General features: G+C 34.9%; 1 protein-coding gene across 1 annotated transcript in view; it reads right to left on the bottom strand.

Annotated features, from left to right (window-relative positions):
* Sema3e (semaphorin 3E) overlaps positions 1–2317 on the bottom strand; it is a 272567-nt gene extending 270250 nt beyond the window's left edge. The window contains exon 1 of the mRNA XM_046464077.2: positions 1550–2317. Coding sequence (XP_046320033.1) covers positions 1550–1667 — 118 coding nt within the window. The 5' untranslated portion in view covers positions 1668–2317. The remainder of the gene's footprint in view (positions 1–1549) is intronic.
* Between the last annotated feature and the right edge of the window lie 9805 nt (positions 2318–12122).

Genomic DNA, 12122 nt, shown 5'->3' with positions numbered 1-12122 from the left:
TATCAAATGAGGTACCTTGGAAAATATATTGATATTTAGGTCCCCCAACCCAAGTACCTTTGCAATGAGGTATAAAAGGTTAATAGTAGGCATAACAGAATGGTTGCTGGACAAAACTGGCAGCTTATCCACTTGTTTACATAAGAAAAGCAATCAATCTTTTACCCTTATTTTTTGTCATCTTCATTTGTCCATATCCCATCACATCAAATTTTCAGGTCTTGATATATTTGATCATACTTCTTGGAAATAAATATCATGATACATCTTTCCAAATCAAAAGATTTTGTTAATGCTGGATATTACATTTTAAATACTTTTTAGTGTCACTGTTTCTTAAATTTACATTATTTATAGGTTATAGGAAATTTATTTAAAATAAGAAAATATCCATAGTTTTAACCATTATAATAATGAGAAAATTCTAGTCACCATCACCCTAACCATTGCCCAATAAAATAGACAAAAAGACCATTCATGTTACATAAATTTGAGGTCTTTCTTTTTGTTCCACCTTCTGGTAAATATTTTACCTTTATTTGGAAAATACAGGGCTTCTATTCTTTCCATTGTTGGGGATAATTTAAAAGCTTACACAAGTGATAAATGGTTTTTATGCAATCCTCATTATTGTATCTGTTATCTCCTTCAATGGTTCATAATAATACATAGGTCTTTCCTGATAATTGATCCCAAATTTCTTTTAAGTCAGCAAAAGTCACTCTCTCAGAGCCTGGGTTTCATTTGTTGTTTGTTTGTTTACAGGAGGAATCACCAAACCTATTCGTGACTGGCTTTTACTGAGCCCCAGGCAAATCCTATCTTTTGATCATTTATTTATGAGTATGATGTTGCTTTACAAGACGTAATTGCAGGATGAAATATTTAAACACTCTGATAGAGCTTCAGTAAAGCAAGGTGAATTTGCATTAAGAAAGAATGGATGCTAGTGAATTCTAATACTTTAATTGATGTGTCAGTTTACAATGATTGCAGGTAAACTCCATTTTTTGTTTTGCACACATACACATATTTTAGTAACCAAGTCAACCAGAAAGGTAATTTATATCAGTTGTTAGTCATTTAAAATATATGGTGAGGATTCTGTTATCATGGGCAGGGCGTCATTTTTCTTCTGAGGACTTCTGTCATCCTCAATAAAAAACAAATTGTACCTCTATTTCTAAAGCCTTTTCCCAGTAGTCCATTATGCATGCATTGGTATTTCAATACCTGATGCTAACTTGATGGACTCAGCCTCTTGAGGCTTTTGCAACCTGTTTTCTAGCTTCTTCTGTTCTTCCCACTAGTAAGTGAACTTAATATTTACAAGACAGAAATAACATCTGTAAGTTGACCTGTGATTTTGCACTATTTTCAGATGAGGTAAGTATACCCTGTTGATTACAGGTACTTAGACTTTTAGGTGAGTTTTGCAATAAAATGTTTCAGGTGCACTTTAAAGGTCTTGGCAGACCATGAACCTGAGTTAAATGTCTACATACTTTTACATTTTTTTTAAACAAAAGGATCTGAAAAGGTAACCTACCTTTATGTGATAGACGTAACCGGGGGTAGGGGGTATCCGCTGCGCGACCTCCTGGCCAAAGCTCCAGTAGTAGGTGAGCCCACAGGAGCAAGGTGATAGCGCGTCCGGCGGATGCCATGCTGCGGTCTCAGGGTGCAAGTCCTCTAGAGCCTCACTTTAAGGCGGGTTTGAGTTTTACTTAGGACTTCCCTCCAGGGGCAGCGTGCGAGAGGCTTTGTCAGAAATCGAACGTGTTGTCATCAGAAAGCACAGTTCCAAAGTGCCATTTGTCAAGCTGTATTTGGACACGTAAAACCTTCCTCTCCCCAGGACAGTTGTTTAAAAGCCTGGAGCAGGAGAGCATTCCGCGGAGGGCGTCTTCAGAGCCATGTCCTGTCTGGAGCTGTCTGCAGTAACTACGCCGCGGACAGAGGAAGAAGCTGTATTCTTTTCAGTCACCGGCCAGCGTTTCATTCAGAAAACAAACCCAGCACACGCGCTACCTGCCCCCGCGGAGCTCTTCCCTCCGTCTCCCTGAAGCCTCTCAGAAGTCAGTCTCTTGCACCGACTTGCCAAACAGATAGTTTTAATTCACGCTTCCCCTGGCTAATTAAAAACAAGAAGTGCCATTCCCTCTAGGAGGTGCGGGATCCACCCAGCAGGGATGCCGTCTGTCAGTGCACTGTGTTTACAGAAAAGTTCAGGCAGGGTTGAGCAGCTACTTGCTGTTTCTAGGAAGTATTTCTGGTCCACGTGCCCTGCACCCATCTCCCTCCCATGTATATCTGGCCCACGTTACTCAGCGTCTGCGGACAAGTCCGCGTTTAGCGGGGCGGGGGCGGGGCGGGGCGGGGGGGGGGAGTGAACGTGGAGTGGGGGTGGGGTGGAGGGAACCATATATAATAGTCTGATTATTTAGGAATATCTGAGGCAAGCATATGGCCTCAGGAAGGGTCCTAAGTGTTCAGTCGCAAAGATTAATCCTTGAATAAATACAACTTCATTCTAAAGGGAATCTATTTGTAACCATCCAGTACCCAAATCAATTTATTCACTGTTTCCACAGTCTTTTTTCACGATTAAGTTTTTTTTTTAATTGCTTTCATCTTAGAAATGTTATCTTTTAACTCTTTTGAGGAAAGTGTTTCAAGAGCCTGGGGAAGGAAAATCATCTGTAATTGTTTCATAGATAGATCAGAATGAAATTATTTGCTCAGGGAAATTCTTCAAATCAAAAGCTCATTGTTTTCTCTAAAGCAAAACATAAATATTACTTAAATTTAAGAAAAAAAAAATTCGAAGTAATGATCTCCTCAGTAAAGTACCGGGTAAAGTTGAGATTGTCTACCCAATGGTTCCCTTGGAAAGCAGTTATTAGAAAATTCAGGATGGGAACTACCTTAGGATTCAACTGCTGTGCACTTTCACAGTTTATTTTCAAGATACTGTGTTTGTGTAAATAAGCTTAACACAATGGGTCAACTTTACAATCTACTTTCAATCAATCTGAAAAACTAAACCAAACACTCTGGAGTGGTTGGCATGGAAATGAATGGCATTATTTCAAGATACCAATGAACTGGAATAGATATTTGATTTGATAGTTGAGAGTTAAATGGTAAACAAATGGAATCAACAATGATAACTTTTCCTTTTTCTGTATTTTAAATGGTAATGAGTAAGGACACATAATTTGAGAATTATGTGCTTAAAATCATGTGATTATAGTAAAAATATAACTCAGGTAAGCTCAATATTTTACATTGTATGTAAGCAAAAAGTACAAGCACTTATTCTGTACCATTTTTCTAAGCATGATGTGTTCTTATACAAGCAGAACATATTTAGCAAAATGTAAATGTCACTGGATATTATAAATAATTAGATTTCCAAGGTCTACAAAAGATAACAAACTCTAAACATCATTTAACCCTAAAGCAAATGAAGTATTTAGAGACTTTTAACCTGGGGTGGTCTCTGAAGGCACTTGCTGTTTTAAAAGCCAGGCTGATGAGCCACAGACCTAATTGTGATATACTGTATCTTACAAATCCTCCTTTACTTTCTTCCAGAATTGAAGAGTAAATAGCAATTTTTATATGCATTACCTAATGGTAGGATTCTGGGGAAATAAATATGGTACCTATAAGTTTTATTATAAATAATATCCCTATACAACTGAAATTCTAAGATTGCACAATGCCTGTCCTACTCTATTTATGAAATTGAGGCAATATAAGACATTATAACCATTTCATTAAGACACAAAGTCACATCTTTAAATGCCAATGGGGAAATATATGCTATGAATGTCAGGTTTGTCTTCAGTTTCGTATATCATCCTTCAGTTTAGGTTAGGGCAATTCTGAAATACATGCCAGAACATTGGATTTCTTTGGGTTCCTCAAAATGTGCTTTTGTTTATTCATCAGTCATCACCATCATTGCATATTCCCTTTAATCTTATCTATGACCTTCTACCTTTCTCTCTATCTCACACAAAACATAAAAAAAAAAAAGCCTATTTAAAAACAAACCAAACAAACAAACAAAAAACCCCTGAACATTCAGAACTATCCATAGCCTTGGGTTTCCCCATGTGACTTTAGGACCATCTATTTATAATTACATATAAACCTAGAATATTATAGCAAATCAGGATATCAAAATCATACTACTTGGGAGAGATTTCTAGACACTTTTGGAAAATCGAAAATTTTACACCTTTGAAGATGGAAATTTTTAAGATGACATACTGAGCCAGGAGTATAGTTCAATGATAGAGCTCTTACCTAAGATACAGGAGGCCTTGAGTTCAATCCTCATCACCCCCTACCCCACCCAAATAAACACCTGATTTATTCCAGCAGTGGGTGAAGAGTTTCAGTGGACTGAAGATCTTTGTGATTAGCAACAATATCTAGTGATACTGTATTGGAATTGAGAAGAGCCAGGCTACCAGCTTGAACAATATCCAGTGACATGGAAAACTGGTAAGAAAATGTCAATAATGAAGATATTGCCTGTCAGGTAGGATGCCTCATTCCAAAATATTCCATTGTTGCTTGCCTTACACCATTCTACAAAGAGAAACCTCAATCTAATAGTGAGAAAAAAAAAGGGAGAAAACTGAATACTTACCACGAGTCCCAGTGTCCCCCATAAGGGGTTCTGTCACTGATCACACAATTTTAATAGAAGAAGGGCAATTGCTCGCTAGAACAATTCTTCTGTGTAGGTGGTCCCAGACTATCTGTTGTTGAATCATGCTGAATATTTAAAAGAGCTGATTACTATCCCCCACCCCATATTCCTATTTTGCCTAAACTTCTACACATGGAAATTTTTTACAGAGGTTCTTTAGGCCAGTGTTACCCAAATATTAGATATCCATTTGTTACACTTGCCATTGCTATTATAATAACATAGTTCAATTTAAATTTGTATAAAATAAAACCCTTATCTCATAGGCTTGATGTGCTCTAATGTTTTCCAAATACATGCAAAAGCAAACAAAATTGTGAACAATTTTCTCTACACCACTTAAAATTTCCTTGCATACCTTGACTATATTCACCAAGACACTCAAGAAATTATATCCCTTCTTTTCTTCCTTCCTGGACATATGGAACACTGTACTTCCCATTCCCGTAGCAGTACTTGAAGCCATTTGGCTAATTCTACTCTAAGATGAGCAGTGGAAATGTGTATGATAGCTGAACTGAGAGAATGAGATAGGTACTCCTAAGAAACCCTCTATTTCTCAAATTCTTTCTGTAGCAAAGGAGGGAAACTTAACATTGTAATGGTGAAGCCAAGAGACTGAAGCATCTTACATTTTGAAATCACTACACTGAGGGCAGTTGCCCAGTAAAATTACCCAGACCACCAGTAGATTTCATATGAGCAGGAAATAAACATGTTATATTAAGTTACCTGATTTATTAGTTGCCACAGCATTTCAAATCCTCCCTGGCTAAATGTACACACTTTGCCTACTTTTGAAATCATGCTCTTGGAAAAACACATAGTATCAACAAGTCATAGATACTGTATACCTTTACCTGTCTCTATAGCTGACTTCAGCAGAGGTTACAATATGGTCATGTAAAAATGTGTGTACTTGGTGTTTAAATAAGAGGTTTTTAAGTGATTTCCAGTGTCACTTTTTCAATGAAATAGGATTATACCCTTAGCTTTTCCAATTGGGCATTATACACAAAAATAATGTTATAAACATCATTTATAAGTGAACAGCATGGGACTATATTTCAAGAGCATTATGACTAAAACCATTAATAAGCCAAACCATCATAATAACAATGATAATGAATATTTTTAGAACTAAATTTTGTCTATGGTAGCCATGGAATTTCAGTTTCACTAATCCCTTTTCAACTCCTGCTATTCCAGGGATGTCCAGTCTGGAGGATCTCAAGTGTCCCATCAATATGACCTGCTGTTACAGCTGCTGCCACCATTGTTGCTGTTGAATTTTGAAGGCTAAGACTGCTGATATCTTTACTTGTCATTCATTTTGGATGCCTTGTATCACATAATTTGTGTCTATATATACCACATTTAGTGATTAAAGAAGGTGAGGACAAATTGATACCTAAATTACCCTTGATTTGTATGCTACTACAAGTCATCCTAGAGAATGGCATCCCACCGACTAGTACCATCCAGGATCCAGTTCTGTCACCTGCATGAAAGAGGTTTGGATCATCCAGATGATTGATTATTTTCCCATTTAGACCAGCTATTCTGAGAAGAAAAGAAAAAGAAGGAGAAGGAGGAAGAAGAGGAGGAGGAGACTGAGGAAGAAGGAAGAAGAGGGGGAGGAGAAAGGAACGGGGGGAGGACTCAAAATGTGAGCAAAAATTTCAAAATCTTTGTTTCTCACTTATGCTAGGTTTCTTCTAGGTTCCTGACAACAATAAAGAAAAACAGGAGAAACTTTTGACTCAGGTATGGGATTTAATAGGCTTTAATCAAAGAGCTATGTTTCTCATGCTTTTTTGGGGGGGTAGTAAAATGAAATTATATGAATAGCATTAATTCTGAAATGTATTTAATTTTTTAGGTCTTGAGACATTTTCTTATACTCTTTTGTGGCTTATAAAGAATTCCTTAAAAAGACAGTTTTCAAATTTTATATATATATATATATATATATATATATATATATATATATAAACAGGAACATTCATAAAATACTATAATTATTGCTTTCTATGAGTGTTGAAATACACACACACACACATACACAGTATATGGGGGAATATATATATTTGTGAGTTATTGGGGGGACCCATGGTGAATTGTTTGTAATACATTACTACTACTCCTAACAACTACTAGTACACTTTAAATCAATTACACTTTAACAGAATAAAGATAATGATTATTGTTAATTTGTGGTTCTCAATAACCTAGGCACCATGCAAGGCATACTCACCTATAATCCAATTAAGCTCTAAAATCAAGCATATGCACTAGTAACCATTTTTATTGCCATGCACACATAAGGACAATGTAGGACACAGATGCTCAATAACTTGCCTGAGGTAAAATACCAGCAAGGGGCACAACCTCCATTTAAACCCAGACTCCAGAGTCTGGTTCTAACCATTATATTTGTCTTTTTAGAGAATATTGTTTAGAAAAAACTTCAATGGTTCTTTCAAATACTAAACTAGAAGGAACCTGTCTCTAATACAAATTGATAATAAACCATATATAATTTTAAAATAAAATCCTTTCAAGGCAGTTGAGTTATCTCTGATTAAACTTGCCAGATAAGGTCTCTCTCCTATCCTAGGCTGCTACATCCTCTTGGCTGGTAATCAGGCAAAACACTGGAGCTAAGTACAGCAGACAAAATTACTGTAGAAGAAATTATTAAGAAAATAAATATTTTAAAAAGAAAAATTGTCAGGTAAAAATGGTTATTTTCATTTCTGGATATATACACACACACACACACACATACATATACACATGCTCACACACACACATACACAGAGATACATTTTATAGTTTTGGTTAAATAAAAGAAGTTTCCAAGAAAAGATTTAAGGGTAATAAATCACTTATAAATAGTTACTGATGTTTATATTATTTTATCCAAAAGATTCCAACATGTTCAAACAATGTTATCACTAATGTACCTAAACTAAAGGCAACATTTTATACTCTGTCTACTTAAAAAATGTACTTAGTATGAAACCAATAATAAATGCTATAAATTTAGTCAAGAATTTATCCACTGTTGTCTCTAATCTTATACCTGTGTTTAAGACCACCCATATTTTTTTTCTTGGCAATAAGTGGTCTAAATTTTTCAAGGTCAGTTGCTGAATTATTTACTTTTGAACAGGAAGGGAGGGAGGAAAAGAGGGAAGGGAGGTATAAGTGATTATTCAATGTAATTATTTTTTCACTTTTCTATTCTTTATTTCCATCTTTAGACCTCTTTTGTTTTCTTCACACTTTCCCTCATGTTTTAACTACCACTTCTAATGCCAGACCCAAACCAGTTGCCATGGACTGATTTATTTAATATTTATTGAAAATAATTGTTTGTAAGGCACCCTAGATGTGCTTAAGATATTTAGAGATCAAAAATTAGTTTCCTAATATTAATCATTTGGATCACTTCTTTAGTTGTTCACTTTGTCTTGACAGAGTATAAATGGCCAATATGTAAGTATAAAGTGGAGAAAACAATTTTGTGCCATTATAAAAGAAGAATAGGAAAGTTTAGACAAAGCCAATGCAATTATACATTAGTCACTTGGCAAGAAACTAAGCAAAAAGGCCAATATTTTATAAAGTTTTAGTATCTTCACTTGTCATACAATTGGCACATGCATAGAAAATTTCACACATCACATAAAGATGCCATTGACTCAATAAATATACCTGTTTCACATTAAAATAAATGGAAACAAGCTAACTTTAAAGTTGTAAAGAATATGATGAAAAATCGGAATATTTAAAATGAAACACATTTTGGCTTTGAAAGTAAATTTTAGAGTTCAAAGGAAACACGATGACCAAAGGAAAAAACTGGCAGAAGTCCTATGAAGCTTCTTGTTCCCTCAATGACTTTCTTCAAATAACCATCTATTAAAGAGAGAAAACAACACATTGGGAGAAAAACAAGTGACACTGGATCTATTGGTGAGATCCCAAACATGAAACAAAAAATCTAAACTTCTTATTTGCTGTCAACTTTTATTTAACTTTACCATAATTTCCACAAATGATTTGTCAAAATTTTATTGTACATAAGCCAGATTTTCCATAAGGCAGGATTTCAGGTACAGTGCCTTTTTATTTGAATCTGTTGTCTTATTGAAGTTATTTTTAATGGGTATTGTTGAAAGTTGTTTTGCATTGCCTGGTAGTCCTGAGCTGTTATGTCCCAGTACATAACACTAGCACCATGTGGAGGTCAAGACTGGTACTACATGTTTTCAATTGTCAAACACAATTGCAAATTTATTTGTGCTTACAGTTTGTTTCCTATTACAAAATAAGGAACATGCTTTATCTTGTGAGGATGAGATAGTTTATGTTCTGAACACAGCCACTTTCCATGGTTGATAAAATAGGTCTTGCTGGTTAAAAGTGAAAAGATTTAGATGTTTTTAATAGAACATTTAAGATTTAAGGACATTAAATTTACTTTTCAGAAAAATATTTCATAACAAATGTTCTTAAATTTTGAAAAAAATAATTATAAATGTGTCAGAAAGGAATTTAGTAAGTATAAAAAATAAGTATTGTGAAAAATATGTTGATGAAAATGTGACAAACCCAGTAGAAAATTTGAGAATTTTGATAAACTCTGCATTTAGCCAGGCCTGATTCATGATTACCATGTCTCATACCTAAAGCATTTCTAATGCTACTATTATTATGGTATAATTATGCCCATATGTTTTTTATATAATCATGTTTATAATAGGAAATAAATATTGCAAAAATATGAACAAAAAAATCAATGACTCTAAACCTTAAACTCATGCTACTTGCTTATCAAGTGATAAAAAATGAAACAATGTATTTCCCAGAGATCTAAACAGAAAGAACATTTTAACCTAAAGTTTCACTATTACATGGGCTAAGAAATTAGCATGTTTCCAAGGATAAATTAGTGCATGTACATACAGCTACGCCTAAAATTAATTGCAGGAGATTTCAATGCCTTGCTTAATAATCTGAAGGTGGATAACTTATCATTGTAAGAAAAGGTATGAAAGTGGAATTTCAGTAAAAAATGTACTGTGACATTTTAATAGCTTAAAAAATCCTAATTAATGCATCAACAATAATGCATTTCACAAATAAAGGTTAAAATCAAATTAAAGAATTTCCCAAGTGATGTAAGTTTTAAAACACCAGTTTCTTTATCAATTATTCTCAACAAAGTAAGCTTTACATCATAAAAATCAAGCCATATCATCTAGTTGTTTCTGGCAATCTAATAAGAATTTATGTAAATTTATTCAAATTCTCAGAATTCTCTGTCCTGTAGTTTTTTTAAAATTATAACAATATTATCAATGACGTGAGATGCAAGTAATTCAAATATGAATTTCCCCATTCTGAACAAGCAGTGGACTTGGTTAAATATTTCTCCGAAAAAAAATTTCACCTTTACCATTATTCAGTACCCAATTCCTTACATTAATTTATTTTCTATGGGATCAAATAATTTCTCTCTGTTGGGTATTCCCTAACCTCATAAACAAAAGCAACATTTCTCATCTTAAAAATAAATCTATGGGCTGGGGATGTGGCTCAAGCGGTAGCTTGCTCACCTGGCATGCGGGCAGCCCAGGTTCGATCCTCAGCACCACATACAAACAAAGATGTTGTGTTCGCCAAAAACTAAAAAATAAATATTAAAATTCTCTCTCTCTCTCTCTCTCTCTCTCTCTCTCTCTCTCTCTCTCTCTCTCTTTAAAAAAATAAAAATAAATGAATCTTATTGCATCTCATGCACAAGGCCCTGGGTTCAATCCCCAGCACCACAATAAATAAATAAATAAATAAATAAATTAATTAATTAATTAAAATAAAAAACAAAATAAATATTACAATAACTTCCCTTCTCCTACAGTTAAAGAGCCATATCTGAGCTCAAAATTTTGGTCAAATGCCTTCAAACGTTGTCTGTATTCTTTCTTCATTTGTTCACCTCTCGTTCTCTCTCAAATCCACTCTATCAGTTAGAACTTTGTTTAGATGTAGAAAACCCAGAACAACAGTGATTTCAACATGACAAATTTGGCTTCTTGCAAACACAGCCCAGGTTAAGTCCAGGGCTGGTGTGACAAAGTAATGATCTTTACTGATGTGAACACTTTCAATCTTATAGTTCATCTCTGCTCAACAAGTGGCCTCCATTTCATAGACCAAACTCTAGCCCTCACATCCTCTTTGCTGACAGTAATAATTAGGAAGTGAAGAAGAGATAAAGAAGGTATATCATTTACTTTTTTCCTTTTTCCTTTTTACAGTAGTGAAGTTGAACCCAGGGCACTCTAACACTGATCTATACCCCTATCACTTTTTAAAATTTATTTTTTATTTTGAGACAAAGTCTTTCTAAGTTGCCAAGGAGAACCTTGAACTTGCTATTCTCCTGTATCAGCTTTTTGAGTAGTTATTCCCTCTACAATTGAGGACGCTTCTCAGAAGTCCTCACGATTCTAATCTCCAAATTTTTGCATGCTACAAGATTTAAACCTAGGATCTCATCTGTTTTCCATCTATAGTCACCCCTTGTATAGATTTGCAATTTGCCAACTTGAACCAACTAGCTTTCTGAGAATTCCCTTTCTTTTTTTTTTTAATTTTATTTTATTTAAATTTCTGTTCCTTTCTTATCTGTTTCTGGTTGTGCCTACTCCAAGAGAGATTCTTGGTTTGAGGGTAGAAGGGAAACAACAGATTTTGCAACACACACGTGGTTGTTTTTATGTTGGTTTACATAGCAGCTGTCAGGCCTGCAATTGTTCCACCTTCCCAGTAACCTTCAGGGTTTTCCATCTCCTGGGCCAGGTATTTCTGTAACTTCAATTCTAAGGGCGCCAACTTTTGCAGGACACCTACATTACCAAAGTCTGAGACAATCAGGACTGAGGCTGGTTTCAGTTTGTTTTCATTGAGTTCTTGTTCATACTTGCGTGTCAGTGTATTCTTTCTTTCCCTTAACTTTCATCTCTTCAGACTATCTGCCCTGTGTATTTCAAATTCCAGCATCAGGCATGAAGATTCAGAGGAATTTATGAGCCAGCTTCCACAGATGCTTATGGGTAGGTCCCTGGAACAAATCCATATTTATCTCCTAGAGGTACTGCTTCTTTGAACCATGTCTGGTACACCTCTAGAAATCCTACCAAAGACCATGGCTTTTCATAACATCTAAGTGCTGAGAATCCCGCATCTACATCACTAAACTTAACCACTCAACTTGTCTCCTAAGTTCCAGATCTGTATATCCAGTTTCTTCCCAGACATCTCTATTTTACATATTTAATAAGTAACTTTACCTTAACATGTTTTAAAGCAGAAC

Source organism: Marmota monax, unplaced genomic scaffold (assembly GCF_021218885.2).
Source record: "Marmota monax isolate L192 unplaced genomic scaffold, Marmota_monax_Labrador192_F-V1.1 WCK01_AAM20220418_F8-fsc00065, whole genome shotgun sequence".
NCBI lineage: Eukaryota > Metazoa > Chordata > Mammalia > Rodentia > Sciuridae > Marmota > Marmota monax.
Note: the sequence above shows the minus strand (reverse complement) of the source record. Positions and strands in the feature narration are given on the sequence as shown.